The sequence below is a fragment of the Hylobates moloch genome, unplaced genomic scaffold, assembly GCF_009828535.3.
Source record: "Hylobates moloch isolate HMO894 unplaced genomic scaffold, HMol_V3 SCAFFOLD_4, whole genome shotgun sequence".
Lineage (NCBI taxonomy): Eukaryota > Metazoa > Chordata > Mammalia > Primates > Hylobatidae > Hylobates > Hylobates moloch.
In genome coordinates this window covers 138,165,092-138,189,707 of record NW_026652279.1, presented here as the reverse complement: position 1 = coordinate 138,189,707, position 24,616 = coordinate 138,165,092, and the positions used below count along the sequence as shown (strand labels likewise).

Genomic DNA, 24,616 nt, shown 5'->3' with positions numbered 1-24,616 from the left:
TTAGGAGGAGAATAGATCATAATGGCGAGATTGGAATGTGATATAACCGTAATGTGATATAATATTAATGTAATGCAACCTATGTTCATCATGTTTACTGAATTGGTTTAATGTATTTTGCTGATCATTTATACTGTTCACCCAACTTTAAATAAATGGGCCTGTATTTGACTTATTTGTTTTTCTTTAATAATTATCACTGTCCTTCTTAGAACTTCCTATTGTTCCTCATCATCCAGTCACTGAGGGACCTAAACAAATGTTGCAGTTCAGGTAAATCCACATTCTTACGCTACTAGAGGCTTTGTACAGTTTGATTCAGTGATCTGACAGCTGGCAGGCCCTTAAAAAACACCGAACAAACAACACTGGCATTTCCCCACACTGAATTCATTTTATTACAGCAACAGAGTCTCACTCTCTCACCCAGACTGGAGTGCAGTGGTGACATCATAGGTCACTGTAACCTCCTACGCCTGGGCTCCAGCCATCCTCCCGATTCAGCCTCCTGAGTAGTAGCTGGGATTACACTAAGCCCGTCTGATTTTTTAAATTATTACTCTTTTATTTTTTTGTAGAGACAAGAGTCTGGACATACTGCGCAGGCTGGTCTCCAATTCTTGACCACAAGCAACCCTTCTGCCTTGGCCTCCCAAAATGTTGGGATTACAGGCATAAGCCTGTACCACTCCTGGCCTCACACTGAACTTCGGTGTAACTTTATACATGGCTTCCTAGCTCAATTTCTTGGGAAAACGGGAAGAACGGAGAGCTCCCTGGGCACCACTGCTTTTCAGTCTCTTATACATGGGTCTGAGTGTTCTAAGACATCTTTGAATGGAAAATTACTTTCTCTCTTTTTTTTTGGAGGTGTAGAGAGGAATGGCGCATGATTCAACTTAATGATATTGCACCCAAGAATGTTTCTAACTTTAAGAAAACGCAGTATCAAAAAATCCAAACTGCAAAACAAGTCAACTAGGTAGCAGTTACACACAAAGATGCCTTGATTTACAAAAGGATTCACCAGAGGTTTTCTTTTCAGCAGCTTTGTAATCCTTTACTTTCCCCATTGCTTTCAAAAGCTATTTACAAATTTCAGGACTGTATTTCATAAAGCAAATGTCGTTTTTAAAATGTAATAACTAATCATAAAAGTCACTTTAGAAATATTGGGAAATACAAATATTTGAAAAACAAAAGCCATCTGCAATCCTAGCGTTAATACTGTCACTATTCTGGTACATTTCCTTGGCATCTTTTAGGCACCACTTATGCACATCGATGCGCGGGTCTTCATAGACTGTATTTAACCCCTCGGTTTCAGGCATCCGGGGCGGCCACCCGCGGGCCGCGGTCCCCAATAGGCTCCGGCGAGACTCCTTTCTTTCTTTTTTCTGCTCCACCTCCCTAAACCTTCCGGTTTCAGCCACAGATAGTCTCTTCCACATATAGCTAGCTTCAGCCCTCCCACATTCCATCTCAAAACAACAAAAAAAATCCCCTTCAAGCGGGAGTCACATCTCTGGCAGGAGAGCAGACGCTCATCCCACAGCGACGAGGATGGGGCTGCCGCAGCGCGCGCTCCCGCTTGGGCGCGGCCCCACTCCCGCCGGGCTCTGCCCCGCCCCCTCCCCGCCCCCTCCCCGCCCCCTTCGGCGGGGCGGCGCCGGGGAAGCGCGCGGCCGCGAGCCCTGGGCGCCATTTTAGACTCCCTGTCGGTGGCCCAGGCGCAGGAAGCTTACGCGGTGCCAGCCGCTCGCTGAGGTAGTCTCTCGCTGCGCCGGGGGTCCCTGAAGAAGGACGCAGACAGCGCGGGACTGAGAAGGAGAGTTTCTCTCTGGGCAGCCAGAGCCGCAAAGGTGGAGCCGCGTTGGCGCCCTCCGCGGGACCAGCGCCTCGAATGCGGGCGGAGCGCGGGGGGCCGCGGCTGCGGGAGCGCGAAGCAGGGGGCCAGGGGCGCCTCATGTGAGAGCCGCGGGACCTGCAGCCGCCGCCGTCCCCGGAGCACGGGGTGGTGTGTGGGGGAAGCCGCCCCCAGCAGCAGGTAACGGCGGAGGGGCAGGGCCGAGCCCCGCTGCGACGGCGGAGCCGGGGAGGGACCGCGGACCGTCTGTGGGCGGGCCGGGGGGATCGCGGGGGCCGGGGCGCGCGCGGTCCGCTGCTCAGGAGTGCCGGGCGGGGCGCGGCACCCAGACCTTGGAGCTTGCTTGGGGGCGTTTCCCCGCCGTGCCTGCTTCCAAACATGTCAACAAGGCGTGGTGCGTGTGCAGCGGCCGCCTGCAGCCTGCCGGCGACTCCGCCGCTCCCGGGCTCGCAGCGGCTCCTGCCCGGCTTTATGACCCTTGGCGGGGGCTGGTGACAGGCACAGTGGAGCTCGCACTCTGTGGGGCTCTCCCGGCGTCGGCTACGCCCGTGCTGGTAGCTTGAGCAATGAGGCACTGAAATGTCAAAGCAAACTGCCCAGGGTGGGGCGCGTGAGAAATGTCAGGGGAAGCCAATCGGTGGAGAGGTGGCGCAGGGAGGAGGGGACGCCCCCGCTGCTTAGCCAGGCGAAAAACTTGGTCAACTTGTGTTGAGCGGCTTCGTGTCTGCCTTTGGCGTGGGCAGTCCTTTAGGTGGGGTTGCAGACAGGGGTCAGGAAGCAGCCCAGTAAATGGCCTGTATCTCCAAGCTGAGAGGTGAGAGAGATCATTTTTATTTTGTCGTTGCTATTGATGTCCAGTTGAGTGACCCAGATTTTTAAATTAGAATCCTCCTTTTCTAACTTGAAAAAAATAACTTAGTTTCTGTTATCTCTGAAATATTTATAAAAATATCTTCAACTATCAGTTATCTATCTATGTATCTGTCTGTCTATCTATCTATCTATCTGACCTGTAGACAGATTTTCGCCACTGTGCGCTCTCTAACCATTTAGTTGTGAGTTAACCTCTTTATAGTGTTTTATTCTTGTAGTTCAGCCAAAGAATGCATATTAGTTTGATATTAGTAAAAGCAGAACAGAAAGGAACTGTGATGCCAAAATAGGCTTTTTAGAGTTAACTACAAATGGGCATTTAAAATTAATGCATGCCCATTGTAAAAGTGCCTAATACAACTATGCATACGGCTAGCTGTTCACTTCCGGTCTTCACCTAATGATGAAGTTGACTGCTTCTTTCAAAGTTCTTTTTTTTTTTTTTTTTTTTTTTTGGAGGGGGACTCACTTTGTCACCCAGGCTGGAGTTCAGTGGCGCGATCTCGGCTCTAGCGATTCCCCCGCCCCAGGCTCCCTAGTAGCTGAGACTACAGGCGTGGGCCACCATGCCCTGCTAATTTTTGTATTTTTTGTAGAGACGGGTTTCATCATGTTGCCCACGCTGGTCTCGAACTACTGAGCTCAAGCGATCCGCCCGCCTTGTCCTCCCAAAGTGCTGGGATTGCAGGTGTGGCCCACCGCACCCACCTCGAAAGCTTATGGAACATAGAGTTAGCGCATTAACTCCTTGTGCTGCTCAGCTAGTTTGTGGTCTTTCCTCAGTAGTTTGCTGTTTAGCAATTTGTAGTCATATCAGTCCCTGACCAAAAGCTCTGGTGTCCTAAGTTGCATTATTTGGGGCCTAGAAACCTTGCAGGAAATTAAACTGCCAGAGTCCTGAAGAGGCCTAGTTTTGGTGCTCTAGATTTCTAGAGTCTAGAAAGTCTCATTGACGTTTTATAGTACAGCTTGGTCCTCCACACTTCTGTTCAAATATAAGAGGTGTTTTCACTTTGACAAAAGTAGGAATTATAGGGTCCATTGATGTAAATTATTTGCAGGCTGGAAGATGCTCTGAGATGTTTAATTTTCTGAATAGCAGAGTTTCATGCGTAAATAGATTTAATAAGATACTATTAAAGTAGTGTAAATTTTTTCATGAATGAAACCAACTTGGAAAATTGATATTTAAAATTTTTATTAAGTGTCAACTCACTTCTGTTCATGCACAAATGAGGATAGTGCAGAGCCTATTTTTATTGGAATTTGGCCTTACATTTTTTTCCATTGCTTAATGCACTATAATTGTGACATAGACATATTATGCATGACAATTAACAGACTTAATTCAGCTATTTGTAAACTGGTAAGTTCTTAAAATATGCTTTGGTGATCATATAGTGTTTTTATATCTAGATCAAGAGATACTGTCCCTTAGTGTTGCATACTGTTAAAAAAAATTTTGTCAGCTTCTTTAACCTGAACTCGGAAAGGTATTTAAGTACATTTTATTTAAAACAGTACTATAATAGACAAAAGAAAGTTTCTATTTGTAGGACCAGCAAAGTATTTATTAGCAAAGATTATTATGTGAATAAGGCTACCATTTTATTTTTGTTTATGTATCCATATACTCTAAAGTAAAATGAATCATTTCGTCTTTAAGTTGTCTAGCTCTGGTTTTAGAAGATTGTTCCCCAGAAACAGGCAATCAATATTCTATAATAAGGTGTAGAAATTGCGAAGATTGTCATCGTTTTTTGAATCTCTGTATCTCAAAATTGTGAGTAGTTTTAGGTGGTCAGAAGACAAATTATAAGCTCTGGATAGCAAACACTTTGTTCTTTGACCCAAATTTTATATACTAAAATTAAAGTAAGCCTTCAGGGTAAGTTAAAGCAGAAAAATGAGTCATAATGACAGTGTTAGCCTCTAGTGAGGGATTATTATAAGAGACAATATTAAAGATTACAGTGTAGATTATACACTTTTCTCTAAACTTATAAAAAAAAATCTATTCTCAGAGTCACACATAATTTCCAGTCTTCCATCAGACTACCTTTTTGCTGTCACCTCTGTCGTTCTATTTTCTCTCTTGTTCTCTCCCTGATCAGTACGGTATACGTAATATATTTTATTCACATAGTTGGGAATAGGAGCAGTGAAGAATAGGCAGTTTATTGCACATATGCTAAGACATCTTAGACTGACTTTCATGGCATTAAGGTCAGAGGCCTCTGCCATTCTCTTTTTACCCTCCAGCCCTCAATCGTCTTTCACAAGTTTTGTGAGGTACTGGATGGAGAAAGTCTGCAGAAACATTGTTTTACAGTAATGCTTATGCATATCCTTCATCTCACACAGGAATGAGAAATTCTTTTATGCTGATAGACCAGAGGAGAGTTGGCGCAACAAGCCATCTTTCTGAAAGGTTGTGACCCCAAGTTTAGGTCGAAACCACTACCCTGCCAGAACTGTTCTCTAGAAACAAAGTATTACAGGCTCTATACTAAATAACTACCAGTGAGTGGTCTGCAGCCATTTAGTTTAGAGCCTGCTATACTTTTCCAACAAATCAAAACAAGACCTTTTAAAAAGTCCGATTACACAGTAATGCACTGATAGTAAAAGAAATGTGTAAAACATAAAAAGGGAAAAGATGTTTGCAAGGAAAAAAATTACCTGTAATCTGCTGTCTACTGTTGGTTACTATAATAATTCAATGAGTCTACTTCCAGGGTGTGTTTACACAAGCTCACTTGCACTCTGTATCTCACACACACACACAGTCTCTCTCTCTCTCTCTCTTCATTTTAAAGCAAAAATAGAATCGGGTGTGGTGGTGCATGCAGATACTCTGGAGACTGAGGTGGAAGGATTGCTTGATCTCAGGAGGTCGAGGCTGCAGTGAGCCATGATCGTGCCAGTGCACTCCAGCCTGGGTGACAGAGCGAGACCCTATCTTGAATGAATGAGTGAACGGAATGAGTGAATGAATCATTCTCTGCCTTCTGGGTAGTAACCCCGGTTTTTAGCGTGTTGTGTACTTTAATGTCGTTAATGCTGGACTGCTTTCGTATTCAACAGTCATATCTCAACAGTTCAACAGTCATATCTCCCCTTTGAAAAGCCTTAATAGTATTGCATTTCTCACAGAAACCCTATGTTTTATTAAACTCATTTTGCAAATTGAAGCACAGCAATATCAAGTAATTTGCTCAAAGCCACATAGCCAGTGAGAGGTAGAGCCAGAATTCAAACCCAAGGAGCTTGGTTCCAGAGCCCATTCTCTTTAGCCATAATAACTGGTTTGCCATGAAAAAACTATCTTTCAGAGAAACTAATGGAATGAAAGTGCTATGAATACATAGAATAAATAGGTATAATTCAGGAACACAACTTGGGGAAAACAGTGCAATAGTAAGTGATGTGTTTGAAGAAGCAGCTATATTCCAGACCAAACAATTCATAGTAGGGGTAGTTTCACTTATCTTAGGCAGAGTTAGAAATGTCTGGCAGTAACACACATCATAGCCCAGTGCCTGTCCGTGGCAGGGGGTGATTTCAGGAAGAAACTGTTCCACCTCAGATCATCAGGCATTAAGAGTCTCATAAGGAGTGCACAACCTAGATCCCTCACATGGAGAGTTCACAATAAGGTTCTCACTCCTATGAGAATCTAATGTAACTGCTGATCTGACAGGAGGAGGAGTTCAGGCTGTAAAGCTTGCTCACTTCCTGCTGTGGGTCCCAGTTCTGGTCCTCGGGCCAGAACCACAGGACCCCTGTATAGACTATTAAATGTGGAACATCTGTTGGCTGCTTAATTAACATCCTCTCTGGAGGTTCTTGGGACCCTGGTTGGCCTCGAATTCAAGAACAAATATCCTTAGATGACTTTTAAGAAACCTTTACAAAGTATCGCTGTAGGTTTTCTTTTATATTCATTTTAGTTAAGTTGACCACAACTTTTGAAATATAAATTCTTAGCATAGTTTCAAAATCATAATAATCTTTCTCCCATGTAGTATATACTGTATATTATACTGATAAATGTAGATGTTTAAAAACATATGCCAAAAAAGTATAAAATTTATAAAACCATTGTTGGCCTTCATTGGCATTTTTCATAATAATTTGTTTTGGTATTCTTGAATTACTGATCCAGTTTTTCCTGCGTGTTTGTGTATGTAAACACACATCTCAGTGACAGAAGAATGAATTTTGAGTTTATTTCTATTCAAAAGTTGAGTAGGAAAAAAACTGATGCATTTTTCGGAATAGGATGAAACGACGAGGAAGAGATAGTGACCATAATTCATCAGAAGAAGGAGCTACAGAGAAAACCAAGAAACTGAGGACTACAAATGAGCATTCTCAGACTTGTGATTGGGGTAATCTCCTTCAGGACATTATTCTCCAAGTATTTAAGTATTTGCCTCTTCTTGACCGGGCTCATGCTTCACAAGTTTGCCGCAACTGGAACCAGGTATTTCACATGCCTGACTTGTGGAGATGTTTTGAATTTGAACTGAATCAGCCAGCTACATCTTATTTGAAAGCTACCCATCCAGAGCTGATCAAACAGATTATTAAAAGACATTCAAACCATCTACAATATGTCAGCTTCAAGGTAATATTTTAAATCCTTCTTTTAAAAAATAAAGTATTTTTAGTGGCTTTGTTTCCTAAACCAGTACATCTTCTCATGCCTTTAAAATATTTGCTTTTTCAGGGAAAATGCTTAAAAATTTAGAATTATTGTATATCTTAGAAGCTGTCACAAAATAATTATTATATTTGATGGAGCTGAATTACTCTATGTTAATTATTAATAATTTCTTAAAACAGCAAAAGCAGCCACTAAATAAGCATAAGTCATTGATAAAGCTGTGAATTACATTGAATTATTGTGAACGATTTTGAGGAAAGAAGTATCTAATAAAATAAAAATTGGGAGATTATAATTGAGTAGAACTTAATTGCTCTATCTAACAGGAACTTAGTGTTACTGATGGCTTTTTGAAATGGGATCTTCAAATGAAAAGGAAGCATAGAAACTTTATGTAGAAGATTTAGATGAAAATATTGTAGAGAGAAATAGAAAAAGGTACATGGAAGAATGCCAAAGGGAACTGTTTATTTTTGTTGCTGGAAGGAAGGTATTGGAAATCATGCAGTGATGAGATAAATGAAGTGGGTGGCTTTTTGAGATATCCAGAATAATTTAAGAAATCATAGCTGGATGTGGGTACCTGTAGTCCCATAGTCCCAGCTTCTCAGGAGGCTGAAGCTGGAAGATTGCATGAGCCCAGGAGTTTGAGGTTGCGGTGAGCTATGATTGTGTGGCTGTACTCCAGCCTTGGTGACAGAGCGAGACCCTGTCTCTATTTAAAAAAATAAAAAATCACAGTGGTTTGTGTGAGGCTTGTCATGTTTTGTTTGGGTGATGAATAATGAAATAATGGGCATGTTTACTGAACCTTTAAACACCAGATTTTGTGGTAGCAAATAACTTATTGGAAAAAAAAAAAACAATGCATGAATACTTGATTTATCTGGATGTAGCAATTGCTGAACAATCCAGGCTAAACCTAGGCAAAACAGTAGTTCTTAACCCAGAGCTTCTGGCCATAACTAAAATCTTGTCTTCCCTCGAAGAATGTAATTTCCTCTTAGATGAAGATTACCTGCTTATTCTCCCATGTGTGTCCAAGGAGGAGGAGAGAATTGGTGATGGGAATGGTTGGATATGTTTTCGCCTTTTTTCCCAGAAAAATGCACAAAGGCACTTAGGCCACTGATTGCCAGGTTTTACAAATAAAAATGTAAGATGAGTATTTAAATTTGAATTTCAGATAATCAGTGAATAATTTTTAGTATAGTTACATCCCTTTTAATGTTTGGGACATCTTTAATACTAAAAAAAATCTGTTGTTTACCTGAAATTTAATTGGATGTCTAGTATATTACCTTGCGATCCTAACTGGGGGCAAGGGTAGGGGGATCAAACAACAATTCAGGACTCATCCCCATACCCCCAGGGAAGAAGGCTGAAGAGGTTTCTGTTTGGTTTTAGTTATCTTTGAGTTGTGTAAGAGTGTTCTAATGGTAAATCGTATACAAAGATGAGTATAATACAAATTCATTCTTCTGATAGGTCTTAAAGTCCAGTTCCACCTAGTAGATTTGCTGGGTCACTTTTATTCTTTTACAGCCCTGTGATACAATTCAGGTGTATCTCGTATAACCCTCATAAAATCATTTGTGCGAAAGTTTAACATTTTTATTAGGGTTTTTAAAAAATTTTCCTGAGGAAATAATTTCTGATTTACAAAAAAGAAGTCACATCACAGGATTCTTCTGGGCTCTCCTGATAGTCTTCACTGATTATAGACCAAGGAGGCTTATAGTTAGAGTTTTTAGTCCAGAAGAGTGGTTCTCTAACTTTATGTACATCAAAATCACGTGGAGGGCTTGTAAAGCCAAAAATTGCTGGTCCCACCCCCACAGTTTCTGATTCAGATAGTCTGGGTTGGGTATGAACATTTGTTCCCATTTAAGTTCCCAGGTGATGTTGATGCTGCTACTCCAGGGACCACATATTATCTATAAGTAGCTCTGAAACTAATATAATTAGCACATTAGTTTTACAATCCACTCTTAACATTTTTGGCATAAAGTAGTGTATATGAATCTGGAAATTAATAATACCCTTTTAACTATTGTTTTAAGGTGCTTCCCAGGAAACAACTAACTTTTTCATGGATGAACTCCTTTTTACATCCTTGAGGGATTTTTTGGCCCTTTATCCTTCCCTTAGGAAATGTCTTTGCAGCAGTATGTGTGAGAATAGCTACATCTTACTTAGTTTAGATTTTCATGCCTGACTGGTCCAGTACACTCATTTTACTTCACATTCATCTTTCCATTAATAACATTAATGATGAATCCCAGGTTGTGATACACCTGAACATTTTGAGTAAATACTCAGTTTCTAGTGTATACCATAGACACTGTATTTACATCTGTTATGTGATCCACTACGAAATATGTAATTATTTTTTAAAGACTATAAATTTATTTACTCCATTAGTTTATACAGTCACTTTGGAATAAATCAGTGTAAAAGCCAACATTAAATATGTCTCTTATCATAATGAAAACTAGGTCTTGTCTTGACAATTGCCCTTATACTTTTTCAGAGACACTCAAGGCTAAAGTTGGAGGTGAGGGTAGAGGGTGGATGACTGAAAGAATATTCTTTAAGTTATAATGCAATAAACTAGTAATGATACTTCTATAAAATGAATATGTGTACAGAGAAATATAAATATATACATGAGTAATCTTGAAGTCTGGGTATTTGGGGAAAAAAGTAAAAAAACAATAAAATATTCATGAGTAAATGGTGTTTCTTTTCTAAGGTGGACAGCAGCAAGGAATCAGCTGAAGCAGCTTGTGATATACTATCGCAACTTGTGAATTGCTCTTTAAAAACACTTGGACTTATTTCAACTGCTCGACCAAGCTTTATGGATTTACCAAAGGTATCTGCTCTTTTTGTTTTATTATGTATTAGTAAGAAATCCAGTAAAAGTCTAACCTTTTTTTTTTGTTGTATTGATAGTGTGAGTATAAGGAAAGTAATATATATACATAATGGAAAACCAGTCACTATTTAGAATGAAAAGAAATAGTATTTTTCTAAGCTTTTTTTTTTTTTTAAATCACCATACTTCTAAATTGGTATGGTTAAAGAAATTTACAGAGGCATCTATAGGAAGTATTAAAAGAAATTCAGTAAGTAAAATAGAGTCAAGCATATTAGAAAAAAAGGGACACATAGATACTCGTTTTGGGGCTTCCAGAGCAGATTGGTGAAGTTAGAATCAAAGAAAAGTAGAGAGTGCCAGTATTGAGAGCAGGTATAGCTTATAAAATCTTTGGCAAATGTTCTGTAAAGATTTAATCTTGACCAAAGTTAATATCAGCACAGTTTAATTTACAGACTTAAAGACATCCTTTCTTTGAGTGAAAAGTTAACGTATATTCATATATATATTCTAACATGATCCTGCACATAATCAGAGATCGTGTCTCTCTCTCACAACTATTCTCTTAAAATACAAAAATAAGAAGGGTGCATTTTTAGAAAGGCAACTGGTAAAGGTGGCTGAGTATGTTAGCTAATGGTTAATAGGTTAGTATCCAACAATAATTTGATAGTTTTTTCCCAGAAGACACTGAAAACTAAAATATAGACACCCTTGTAAGTACCTAGTAGTTTAATGTACTAGGATGATTGAGGAGGGAATATAACTAAATTGAATATATAACCCAAGTGGTTGTTTCAGTGGAGTGTCTGTACCAAATAAGTCACCAGTTGATGTCAAAGTCTTAATTGATTTTGAAACATTTTCATTACATATGTATATTTTGAGATTAAATGTTTTTCTTCATGTATAAAATAAGGGAAATGGGCAGGAGAATTTGATTATCTTATTTTAAGATCCTAAGTACAGAAGTTAGATCAACGTGGTACTCCGACTTAATGTGTAAAAATCTTCTGAATAGCCTCCTAAATTTTGGATTTCTATCCCTTTTTCAAATTCGGGGTGATTCTAAGTCTCCTCTTCCTGTGAGCAGTCCAGGTGATTCTGATTAAGATGGTTAAAGGAACTCACTAAGAAATACTAGTTACATGGCATAGTGCCACCTTCAATGGGAAATGAAACAATCTGAATTGATTTTTAGTGTACCTACCATAGCTAAAATACAAATTTACATACTCGTATGTATTTATACCATATTAAAAGATATGTTGAACATAATTTTCTTTTTTTTCTTATCACTATGCATATATCTAGTACTAATTTGGGAACCATGAATGGAGCTAATGGAAAGAATGCTTATTCCCTTATTAAGTGAGTCTAGGATACTTAATATGGTTTTTCTTTTCTTTTCCTTTTATGGCTTTGGTAGAAGATTGAAATAGGGCGTAGCAATATTTTGGAAATCCTGAGAGAACTGAAGAGAACATAGAAGAAATGTTTTTGTCCAGAGCGAAATTGGGGAAATGGGGAAAGATGTCAGTAATGCAATCATTAGACTGCAAATGAAATGTGTTTGTACAAGATATAATTGAGTTTGATACGAAAATATTAGGAGAAAGATGTTAACATTTAAGTAGTTAAATAGTTACTTAATCAAAATCTAGTTAACCAGTTGTTTAATCACAGTAGGGAAAAAGTAAATTAGGGAATTGTGATCAAGAAGGTAGTGTTTTGGTTGGGTGTGGTGGCTCACAGCTATAATCAGCGCACTTTGGGAAGCCGAGGTTCCCTTGTGGCCAAGAGTTCGAGATCAGCCTGGGCAGCATAGCAAGACCCATCTCTACAAAAAAAAAGAAAGTTAGCTGGGTATGGTGGCTCACACCTGTAGTCTTAGCTACTAAGGAGGATGAAACAGGATTGCTTAAGTTCAGGAGTTCAAGGTTGTAGTGAGCTAAGGAGGTGCCAGTGCACTCCAGCCTGGGTGACAAGAACAATACTCCGTCTCAAAAAAAAAAAAAAAAGTAATGTTTCATTATACTTTCTTGGCTCTTAGCCTGCCCTCATCCTTTTTCACTCCTGTAGAGAATTTATAAAGCTAACTGGTGCATGAAGTTGGTTTTGTAGAGAGGAATGTATTAGCCTTTCTTTACTCTCCTGGATTCTTTGCCCAGTGGCTTCAACCCATGTCTTAGCTCTGATTGAGAGCTGCATACTTTGAGAATGGTTTAATTCCTGTTTGCCTACATTGATTCCTTTAGGTCAAAATCTGTCCAACAGATATATACATATATGTGTGTGTGTGTATGTGTGTATACACACATATGTACATACCTACATATATACATATACACATACCTACATATATACATATACACATATATGATGAATGATACTCATTGGTGCTTTTGTGGATCAAAATACATTAAAATAGAAGATTTGAAAATATTGTAGATAACATTTGAAGGAGTTTTAAACTTGGAATTTTAAGTACGATTTTGATTGTTTTAGAATCAAATTTTCTATGAGTTTTCATATCTCAAATGAGTCTGTCATAGATTTTGAATAAATTATTAATTTTTAATGATGGTGTTAATAGTTACTATTTAGTGGTCATAACTATCAAACAGAAAAGAAATGAAGTTTAGTGTTTTAAAACACTAGGGTTTCCAGATGTAGCAAAATGAAGTGTCTGAGAGAGATTCTCATCTTGGTTTCCAGAATTCCTCTTTTTACTTACCAGTGGTTTCTCTGATTTAGAGACACTTATCTTGAGGCTTGAAATGCTTTTTTCCCCCACACATAAATAGACTCTTCTCAAAGATGACAGATAGTTACCTATTTTTACCATATTCCCAACAACAGAGTGAAGGGGTGCCACCCCTAAAACATTTACAAAATATTAATATGTCATTATGGCTCAGATAAACTGTAGTACTAGGAAACCCCTCGAGTCTCATTTCTAAAAATTGAAATAATTTTTTTTTTTTTTTGCTTTTCAGTCTCACTTTATCTCTGCACTGACAGTTGTGTTCGTAAACTCCAAATCCCTGTCTTCGCTTAAGATAGATGATACTCCAGTAGATGATCCATCTCTCAAAGTACTAGTGGCCAACAATAGTGATACACTCAAGCTATTGAAAATGAGCAGCTGTCCTCATGTCTCTCCAGCAGGTATGTTGTGTTTTTTTGCTAGACACATTTTAGTAAAATGCATTGCTGTGTTCATCAAATTAGAAAAAACTATGATCATTAACCTTAAAGGTGGATTAATACGACTGCTTCATCTCTTTAAAATATTTTTAATGTAGTAGTAGAATAGCCTAAGTTCTGTAGGGTTACTAGCCTGGACACTGACTTTCAGCTTATTTTCTAATCCTATTTGGTAAATTTATGAATAGCACATGATAGAAAATGAACAGGAAAAAAAAGAGGAAAGGACAGTATGAGGTCAGCCTGAGGTGCCCCATTAAGTACAATAGAATTTTTTCTTATTGTAGTTGAGCTAATAGGGTAGGTTTTGAGTCAGAGCAGTCACATAATTGATTTTCTTCTCACTGTATAAAGGGAGAAGAGTTGTACTAAGTTGTACAACTCTTGTACAACTAAGTTGTACTAAGTGGTAGCCTTAGATTTTGCAAGATGATGTTTTTCCTAAGTTGAATTTTGGAGCCAAGAACCCATCAAATGTGAGAAGAGCATTATAAAAGCTCTTTGCAGTTTCTCTTATATAGGATTTTCTGAGCATTACTACATTATTCAGTTTGAGATTACTTAAATTCCAGGTGGTTTGTACTGAAGAGAGAGTATAAACCCTACTACTGTATTATACTGCTGTGTGCTGCTTCCTTCCTGACTCTTCCCACTATTGACATGTTTGCTAATCCTTTAGCTGTGTTATTTGGGAAACCTGTTCTTTAAGGTATAGTGACAAATCTTTGATCTTTACAAAACACTTCCAACCTTCTTGCCATCGCCAAAGGTCAGCCTTCTCCCAAGAAATGATTTCATTTTAGATGGAGATTGCTTGCTCATTCTCCCAAGTCTCCTTGCTCATTCTCTTTTCTCCCACAGGAGGCTCCTGGTGATGAGAATGGCTAAGTCTGTTGTATTTTCTTAGCCCTCTCTGCCACTTACAGATTACCACTGAAGCTATTATAAAACCGAAGTTAAGAATAGGCTTTGGCAGTTAGTTCTTATATGACCCTGATTACATTTTTTTATTTACTATATAGCTCTGCTCTCAGAGTAAAGTCTATGCTTCCTGGCTTCATAGTGTACAAGGTCCTTTTGTATCTTGACCTCCACCTGTCTCTTGCTGGTCACTCACGTGGAGCTTTTACTTGGGTATGGAACTACAGATTTTTGTTTGTACATTTGTTTGTGGTTGCTCAGTACACTTTACCCTGTGGAATACTTGCTCAAATGTTTTAACTTCACCTTGCTAACTCCAGCCAGCCCAGGCTTCAGAATTCAGCTCAGATGTGATCTGTGTTGACCCGCCTGTCAACATAGGAGAAGAAAGGAACTTCTCCTTTCTGGTTGAGATTTCCACCTGTGTATTTCCAGAACACTCTGAACATTATTGCTAGCATTTACCACATTGTATGAGTCTTTATGTCTGTGATTTATCTATAAAACTGTGAGTTCATAGTTCCCTTTATTCTGGTATTCTGTGTTCATTCATTTTTATTAAATATACACCACAGTTCTGATAGTATAGTATAAGCTTACCTGATCCCACTTAATTGTGGGATCTGCCCAGTGGGTTCATCTTGTCTGTTGTCCAGACAGAACTGATTTATCAAGATGGGAATTGCAGTGGAGAAAGAGTAATTCACGCAGAGCCGGCTATGCGGGAGACTAGAGTTTTGTTATTACTCAAATCAGTCTCCCCAAGCATTTGGAGATCGGAATTTTTTAAGATAATTTGGCAGGGGCTTGGGAAGTGCTGATTGGTCAGTTTGGAGATGGAATCATACGGGGTTAAAGTTAGGTTTTCTTAATGTCTTTTGTTCCTAGGTGCCATGGCAGAACTGGTTGGCCCAGATTACCAGTCTGGATGGTGTCAGCTGATCCATCTAGCACAGGGTTTGCAAAATATCTCAAGCATTGTTCCTAGGTTTTACAATAATGATGTTATTGCCAGGAGCAATTTGGGGAGGTTCAGACTCTTGGAGCCAGAGGCTTCACGACCCCCACATTGTAATTTCTAATCTTGTAGCTAGTTTGGAAGTCCTGCAAAGGCAGACTGGACCCCAGGCAAGAAGGAGGGGTCTTTTCGTGAAAGGGCGGTTACCAGTTTTGTTTCAGAGTCAAACCATGAACCGAATTCCTTCCCAAAGTTAGCTCCGCCTATGCCCAGGAATGAACAAGGGCAACTTAAGGGTTAGAAGCAAGATAGGGTCAGTTAGGTCTGCTTGCTTTCACGGTCATAATTTTGCAAAGTTGGTTTCATAATGACTTTTGGACTAGTTCATCAGGAAAGGAAGGGAAAAGAAAGAATACTTTTTAATACAGCTGGGCGCGTTGGCTCACATCTGTTAATCCCAGCACTTTGGGAGGCCGAGGTGGGCGGATCACGAGGTCAAGAGATCCAGACTATCCTGGCCAACATGGCGAAACCCCGTCTGTACGAAAAATACAAAAATTAGCTGGGCATGGTGGTGTGGGCCTGTAGTCCCAGCTACTTGGGAGGCTGAGGCAGGAGAATCGTTTGAATCCGGGAGGCGGAGGTTGCAGTGAGCCGAGGTCGAACCACTGCGCTGCAGCCTGGCAACCGAGCGAGACTCTGTCTCAAAAAAAAGAAAGAACACTTGTAGTACTTTCTATTTGAAGAGTATAACCACATAGAATTTCAGTTGAAATTTCATATTTACATATTTTCTATCTATATTTTGCATATTTCGACAGTTTCTCTAAGTTGAAATTAGGGACTGTATTCTACTTTCCTCACTGAACATTTAATCAGTTTTCTTTCCATTTCATATAGTTGTTAGAATTGTCTGTAACTGGACCTCTAGGTTAGTTTGCCTCTTGCTTCCTTAATATTAATTATCAGGTTAAACTAATGAACATTTAGTCACTTACTTCCCTTGTTGATAAGCCAACATTGCATATAGTTCTAAGGTTGGACACTTGCTTTTACCTTTTTTGCTGTGATTAAAAAAAAAAATGGCTTATAGCAGTTTGCTTGTATTAATTTCTTCCTTAGGGTACATTCTTAAGAAGTAGAAGTCCTAGGACAAAGGATCTTTGTGTTTTTGTGCTTTTTGCCATGTTTTTTTTTTTCCCAAATGAGTTGTATGAATTTATAGTACCACCATTAATCACCAGTTTTTTAACAGCTTTATTGGCATATAATTCACAATTCTCATTTAAAATGTACAATTTATTGATTTTTAGTATATTGATAGAGTAATACATGCATCACCACAATTTTAGAGCGCTTTTATTATTCTAAAAAACCATGTACCTCTTAGCTGTTGCCCCCAAAACCTCCATCCCTGCCATCCCTAGACAACCACTAATCTATTTTCTGTCTCTATAGATTTGCCTGTTCTGGACATTTCATATAAATGGAAATCTACCTTTTGACTTATGAATAATGCTGCTGTGCACATTTATGTACAAATTTTGTGTGGACATATGGTTTAATTTCTCTTAGGTATATACCTAGTGATCATATAGTAACTCCCCATTTGAGGAAATGCCAGGCTGTTTTCCAAAGCTGCTGTGTACCACTTTACATATCTGCCAGCAGTGTCTTCTAACACTTATTTGTCTTTTTGATTATAGCCATCCTAGGGGGTGTAAACTCATTGTGGTTTTGATTTACATTTTCTTGTTGACTAATGATGTTGAGTATCTTTTTTCTTCTTCTTTTTTTTTTTTTTTTTTTTGAGACAGGGTCTCACTGTGTCGCCCAGGCTGGAGTGGAGTGGCATGATCTTGGCTTACTGCAGTCTGGACCTCCTGGGCTTAATTGATCTTCTCACCTCAGCCTCCCAAGTAGCTGGGACCACAGGCACACGCCATCATGCCCGGCTAATATTTTGTATTTTTTGTAGAGATGGGGTTTTGCCTGGTTGCTTAGGCTAGTGTCGAACTCACAGGCTCAAGTGTTCTTCCAACCTCAGCTTCCCAAAGTGCTGGGAGTATAGTCGAGAGCCACCGTGCCTGGCCTTGACTATCTTTTCATGTGCTTCTTGGCCATTTGTATATCTTCTTTAGAGAAATGTCTATTCAGATCCTTTGCCTGTTTTTTTTTTTTTTTTGAGACAAAGTCTCCTTCTTGTTGCCCAGGCTGGAGAGTGCAGTGGCATTGATCTTGGCTCACTGCAACATCTGCCTCCCAGGTTCAGATGATTCTCCTGCCTCAGCCTCCCGAGTAGCTGGGATTACAGGCGCCCGCCACCACATCCGGCTAAATTTTGTATTTTTAGTAGAGACAGGGTTTCACCATGTTGGCCAGGCTGGTCTCAAACTCCTGACCTCAAGGCGATCTGTCCTCCTCGGCCTCCCAAAGTGCTGGGATTACAGGTGTAAGCCACCGCACCCGGCCCCTTTGCCTATTTTCTAATTTGGATTATTTGTCTTAATTTATTGAGTTGTAATAGTGCCCTAGTTTTATTTTACTTTTGTCACTGTTATGTTTTTAAATACTTGGAACTATGTATTCGTTTTCTTACTGGTGCATAACTGACAGCTATACACAAAGCAGCTTAAACCAACACCCATTTATTTGCTCCACTGTTCTGTACATTAGAGCTGTAGTTAGGGCTCAAGTGGCTTCTCTGCTTAGAGTCTTAAAAGGCTGAGAGGAAAATGTCAGGAAGGCGGGGCTCTTACCTGGAGGCTCTGCAGAAGAATCCACTTTCATGCTCATTCAAGTTATTGGCTGAATTTAGTTCCTTGTGATTGTTGGACTGACATCCAATTTCCTTACTGGCTGTCAGCAAGAGGCTGTTAGGGGGTCCTTCTGCTCTTAGAGGCTGGTTGTGATTTTTCTTTTTTTGGCCCCCTCTAGCTTAGAGCCAGCAATAACACATTGAGTCCCCTTTGCATTTTGAATCGCTCTTCCTCTTCTGCAATCAGCCAGAGAAAACTGCTTTAAAAGGGGCTCATGTGATTAGACTAGGACCATCCAGATAATCTCTTATATGGTCAGCTGTACCATATATCATAATCATGGGCATGGTATCTTATAGAATTCACAGATGCTAGGCATTAGGGTGTGGGATCTTGGAGGCCATTTTCAGAATTATGCCTGCCACAACTGCTTTTGTAGTTACTAAATGATACTCCAAAGTTTCTTTTATTTGAATTGTTGGTTACCATTTCCCATGTGTGTGTGTTTTTTTTTAAATTATTATTATACTTTAAGTTCTGGGGTACATGTGCAGAACATGCAGGTTTGTTACATAGATATACATGTGCCACGGTGGTTTGCTGCACCCATCAACCTGTCGTCGACATAAGGTATTTCTCCTAATGCTATCCCTCCCCTAGCCCCCCAACTCCTGACAGGCCCCAGTGTGTGATGTTTCCCTCCCTGTGTCCATGTGTTCTCATTGTTCAACTCCTGCTTATGAGTGAGAAATGTGGTGTTTGGTTTTCTGTTCTTGTGTTAGTTTGCTGAGAATGATGGTTTCCAGCTTCATCCGTGTCCCTGCAAAGGACATGAACTCATCCTTTTTTATGGCTGCATAGTATTCCATGGTGCATATGTGCCATGTTTTCTTTATTTAGTCTATCATTGATGGGCATTTGGGTTGGTTCCAAGTCTTTGCTATTGTGAACAGTGCCACAGTAAACATACATATGCATGTGTCTTTATAGTAGAATGATTTATAATCCTTTGGGTATATACCCAGTAATGGTATTGCTGGGTCAAATGGTATTTCTAGTTCTAGATCCTAGGAATTGCCACACTGTCTTCCACAATGGTTGAACTAATTTACACTCCCACCAACAGTGTAATAGCGTTCCTATTTCTCCACATGCTCTCCAGCATCTGTTGTTTGCTGACTTTTTAATGATCACCATTCTAACTGGCGTGAGATGGTATCAGAACAGAGATGTGCTTAGGTTACCTTGAGTAATTAGAGTGTATTTCAAAGTATCTAAAATAGCTGGGCGTGGTGGCGTGTGCCTGTAATCCCAGCTACTTGGGAGGCTGAGACAGGAGAATCACTTAAACCTGGAAGGCGGAGGTTGCAGTGAGCCAAGATTGCACCCCTGTACTCCATCCTGGGTGGCAGAGCGAGACTCCATCTCAAAACAAAAATAAAGTATATACCTACCTTGTGGAAAACAGAAACTTTGTGGTTTTGAATACTGAGACATTACTCTCTCTTCTGGTGACTCATTCTGGCAACTCAGTTTATCTCTTCTGATAATTCTAATGCCTATCTTTTCCCACTGTTATAAAGCTATGGCTTATTGGTGGCCTCTGTCTTGTCATTTCTTAAGCAGTAGCTAAGTGCATGGACATAAGAGTCACTGAGCCTGTGTTTGTATTGCAGCTTTGCTATTTTTAGCTAGCTGTCTCCACTTCAAAGTAGAAATAATACTTTTCCAGATTTTTAAAATTATTTGTGGGATAACATCTAGTACCTGGCATATCATACTTGTAACAATAGTAGATGAAAATATGGTGTATGTTTTGTTGTTCCTATCCCTGTTTCTAAACATGTGACTTCCCTTCTAATTCAACTCTAAACATTGAGTGGGTTACTTACCAGGTAAATATAAGGTGCCTCTTTGGGGTAGAATTCTTATAGTAGGCCGGGCACAGTGGCTCACGTCTGTAATCCCAGCACTTTGGGAGGCCAAGACGGGTGGATCACTTGAGGTCAGGAGTTTGATACTATCCTGGCCAACATGGTGAAACCCTGTCTCCACCAAAAATACAAAAATTAGCCAGGCGTGGTGGTACACGCCCTGTGGTCCCAGCTACTCAGGAGGCCGAGGCAGGAGAATCACTTGAACCTGGGAGGCAGAGGCTGCAGTGAGCTGAGATCACACCACTGCGCTCCGGCCTGGGCTACAGAGTGAGACTCTGACTCAAAACAAAACAAAAACAGAACTCAGAGAAAGATCAAATATTGACCTTTGCAATGTCATCTGTTGATAGGATGATGGTTTTGGTAAGTTATAAAGCATAGCACCCTAAGTATAGGGAATCATCTAAGGGAACTGCTTTCTGGGTTTGTTAGAGCTTCAAAAGTTATAATGAATATTTCCATTAATGTGAATTGAGTAGTTATTTTTGACATACTTATTTAGTGATACCTTGGTATTTTTTCTTATAAGTTTGATAAGCTGCTTATATACTATTAGCAATTAGACTGTTGATCATTTGATAGAAATCTTTAGTTTGTAAATGTTCTATTTCATTACCTAATTCATAGTTTTATATGGTTCTATCTTACTCTGTTTTTATTAGGATTAGGTTTTGAACTTCAAAAAATGTCCTTTGGCCTCCGTTGCAGTGGTCATGTAATTACTTAACCTATAAGTTTGTGTTACTTTTTAAAAATATGGCACTGTCTGTGCATTACTGGAATGTCCTAACCTTAGTGATGGTGTATTTTTTAAATGACAGAGTTAACTGAGTTTTACTTCTTTTTAATAGATGGGATTATAATTGGTTTCATTTTCTTGTAGACAAAATTAGTAATAGATTTTAAATGTTTGTGACTTCCCTTCTAATTCAACTATACAAATTTTAAATTATATAGTTTTGTGGTAAGGGAACTGTGACAGACTTTTGTGGGACATGTACTTGATAGAATTTTTGAACAGATAAACTTTTACAAAAACTTGCAAATAATTTTTTTTTTCTTTCAAGGTATCCTTTGTGTGGCTGATCAGTGTCATGGCTTAAGAGAACTAGCCCTGAACTACCACTTACTGAGTGATGAGTTGTTACTTGCTTTGTCTTCTGAAAAACATGTTCGATTAGAACATTTGCGCATTGATGTAGTCAGTGAGAATCCTGGACAGACACACTTCCATACTATTCAGAAGAGCAGCTGGGATGCTTTCATCAGACATTCACCCAAAGTGAACTTAGTGATGTATTTTTTTTTATATGAAGAAGAATTTGACCCATTCTTTCGCTATGAAATACCTGCCACCCATCTGTACTTTGGGAGATCAGTAAGCAAAGATGTGCTTGGCCGTGTGGGAATGACATGCCCTAGACTAGTTGAACTAGTAGTGTGTGCAAATGGATTACGGCCACTTGATGAAGAGTTAATTCGCATTGCAGAACGTTGCAAAAATTTGTCAGCTATTGGACTAGGGGAATGTGAAGTCTCATGTAGTGCCTTTGTTGAGTTTGTGAAGATGTGTGGTGGCCGCCTATCTCAATTATCCATTATGGAAGAAGTACTAATTCCTGACCAAAAGTATAGTTTGGAGCAGATTCACTGGGAAGTGTCCAAGCATCTTGGTAGGGTGTGGTTTCCCGACATGATGCCCACTTGGTAAAAACCGCATGATGTAGGGCATGATGAATAGCACCTTAACTTCAAGCAAATGTATTATAATAAAAGTTTTATTTGCTGTAGTTCTGATATAATTCTACTATTTTGTGGCACAGAAATTTGATATCTTCAGTCAGTATATGTAAAGATTGTTTATTGGATGACCCATGAATGAGTTTTGGTCAGAAAACTCCATTTGTTTCCTTAGTGTAATAGCAATCATATCTCTGAATTTCTTTTTTAATGTGGTTCAGATGTGAAAGTAATAGCCAGTTATACATATTAAACAGTTTACAGTCTAAAGGAGACAAAACCTATGTTATAATATCCAAGAAGTACTAGTAGGTTTTCTGAAATGTTATATTCTCTATGCATTTTTAAAAAAATGTAAACTTGACATTTTAGGGTCTTCAGTTACACATACACCTGTTATAAGGTGTTTAATATATAGCTCAGGAAAGTGAGCATTTTGTGAGAAAAATGAATATATCATATCTAATGAAAAAGATTGGATGAATGTTCTCAAATGTTACAAAGCCGTTTAAAGAAAAAGGTATATACAAGTAATCGGAACACTTAGAAAACTGATAAATGTCACACAGTGGTCTTATAGAAGGATAATACAGAGCCAAGATCAAATTGAAAGACAATAAATGGAACAGAAGGGAAGCAATGTTTAGCTTTGTATAAACTTTTAGGTTTGCTCTGTAATCTGCTAAACCATATACATTCTTTTGTGATATGTTACTATGTATGTGGCACTTGAGGCACTGTATGTAAAGTAAGGAATGCTTTACCAGTTCTCCTTGCTTTTATCTTTGTTTAAACTAGCTTTGAAGTATTAAACAATAATTGAAATGAAAAGCTTACCTATTTTAAAAAGCCAAATTTAAATAAATATAGAACTTTAAAATGTTTATCAGTTGTTTCCATGAAAGAGTATTAGTTTCCAGTAAATTTTAGTGATGGCTCACTCATTTTTCTATTTTGGAATTATATAGTTAAGTAGAATTTTTAAAAATCATAAAGGGAGCACTATTGTACAGTCTAGCATAAACAGCAAATTTTAAAGAGGATATATTTAAGTTCATAATCATATTTTTCAGTAAATATTGCTCAGTGAACTGGAAAACTTTAATAGAAAAATGTCTGCAGTTTCGTGATTGTTAATTTGGTTAAACTGATATATTATTTAAGTTAGGTAACATTTTATATTACTTTCATATGAATAAAGGTAATCCATGCATTGTAGAGTCTATAAATGTTGAGTTTTTTTAGATGATATAAACTTTGATTTTGGGCACTAGTGCTAGTAGATATTACTACCCTCCTGAGGGAAATCAGAAGTGATTTAACCCCCATGGAATACATTAATTCTTAAAGCGGCTCTTTTCAGGAGTGTGACTTTTAGAAAGTATCTCAGTAGTTAAGGAAACTAACAGTCTTAGATCTACTTTTAAAACGGATGGCCTTAAGAATAAAGCAAAAGGTGATTTTCTACATAATTTATGCTTTCCAAAAGTGATGATATGCTCTCCTGCAGCAACATATAAGTGAGAAGAAAAAAGGCTTATCTAGATTCGAAAATTAACAGCAATTACAGTAATATTTCCCCTCCTTCTAAATAGTAAAAAGCTCTGATTGTACAAGAATTACCTGTGCTAGTCAAGTTTTTTTTTTCCTTGAACAACTTTGGAAAAATGGATTTGACAGTACATAATCAGTTCTACTAACCAAAGCTTGTATTTGGAAATTTACTTTTTGTACAAATTGAATTATATAATGCTTAAAATACTTAAGTCACTTTATAGGCAAAATGCATAGTACTTAATTTGTTTATACTGTAAAGTATATGTTAAATGCTTTTATCACTTTGAGAATAAAAAGTTACTAATGCTGTTGTATTTTACTTTTTAAAAACTACACAAACATTTGACTTTAAACTTAAAAATGTTTCAAATCCATATTTGATGGGTGTAATATTTAATATTAAACAATGTTTATGATAGACTTGCTTTTTTGAAGATACAAGGTTAGGCTCATGGAACCTATTCTTGAAATAAGCTCTGATGCCTAAAGAAATAGGAAATGTAAAACCTACAATGAAATATAAATTTTTATACAGAATAGGTTCTTTCTGCATTCAGAATGAGGACTTATAAAACACATTATTTAGACATAGAATCAGTCTTTAAGGGTCCTTGAACCTAACCAGTCTTTTTAGAGATAAATGTCTTTATATAAATTAGAGTATTTTCAACTATTGAAATTATTTTCATTGTCTTACTGGCTTTCAACTTATCTTGGTAATTTGGGCTGTTTTAACCATATCAGAAAAAATAGGTATGATTGAAGATTAAGTCAATTTAGTGCACTTGAAGAACTTTTTTGTGTTTATGGAAAAGTTTAGGCTGAAAAGAAGAAGAAGTTTATGTGAAGAAGGTTCAAGCCTCCACTAGGTCCTTTAAAAATTTTTTTTTTACACTAGGTCCTTTAACACACTATAGTTAATTTCTACCCCACACATAGATGATAATGATCTTTGCACAGACTCCAACCCCAGTTGGTGGGGCTGGTTTTCATTTTACCAGGCAGTCAGGGAAATTCCAGCTGCTTGCTGGCACCCAACTTTAAAAAGGGCACAAAGCCTTTTACTCCAAAAGTGAAGTAAGAGCTTATCCTTAGAATAATCAGTCCAATAAAAGGATAAATAATCCTAACTTGTTTTAAGTGGGAGAGAAAATTTTGAAAGGAAGGTTTGAAGAGCAGGAAACTACTTGGATAATAAAGGGTAAATATGACGAAGATGCTGGAAACACTTTGGCCAG

At 38.5% G+C, this 24,616-nt stretch overlaps 1 protein-coding gene across 1 annotated transcript; it reads left to right on the top strand.

Annotated features, from left to right (window-relative positions):
- Positions 1 to 1,669: 1,669 nt before the first annotated feature.
- FBXL3 (F-box and leucine rich repeat protein 3) lies at positions 1,670 to 23,034 on the top strand. Its single transcript, XM_032151051.2, has 5 exons — positions 1,670 to 2,047; positions 7,025 to 7,373; positions 10,168 to 10,290; positions 13,296 to 13,467; positions 21,149 to 23,034. Exons 2-5 carry the CDS (start codon positions 7,026 to 7,028, stop codon positions 21,790 to 21,792), a joined length of 1,287 nt encoding a protein of 428 aa, XP_032006942.1. The 5' UTR covers positions 1,670 to 2,047; position 7,025; the 3' UTR covers positions 21,793 to 23,034.
- Positions 23,035 to 24,616: the final 1,582 nt, after the last annotated feature.

Coding starts and splice junctions, on each gene's coding strand:
- FBXL3 (XM_032151051.2), top strand. CDS start 7,026: ATGAAACGACGAGGAAGAGATAGTGACCATAATTCATCAGAAGAAGGA. Junction 7,374..10,167: donor TACAATATGTCAGCTTCAAG/GTAATATTTTAA, acceptor TTCTTTTCTAAG/GTGGACAGCAGCAAGGAATC. Junction 13,468..21,148: donor TCCTCATGTCTCTCCAGCAG/GTATGTTGTGTT, acceptor TTTTCTTTCAAG/GTATCCTTTGTGTGGCTGAT.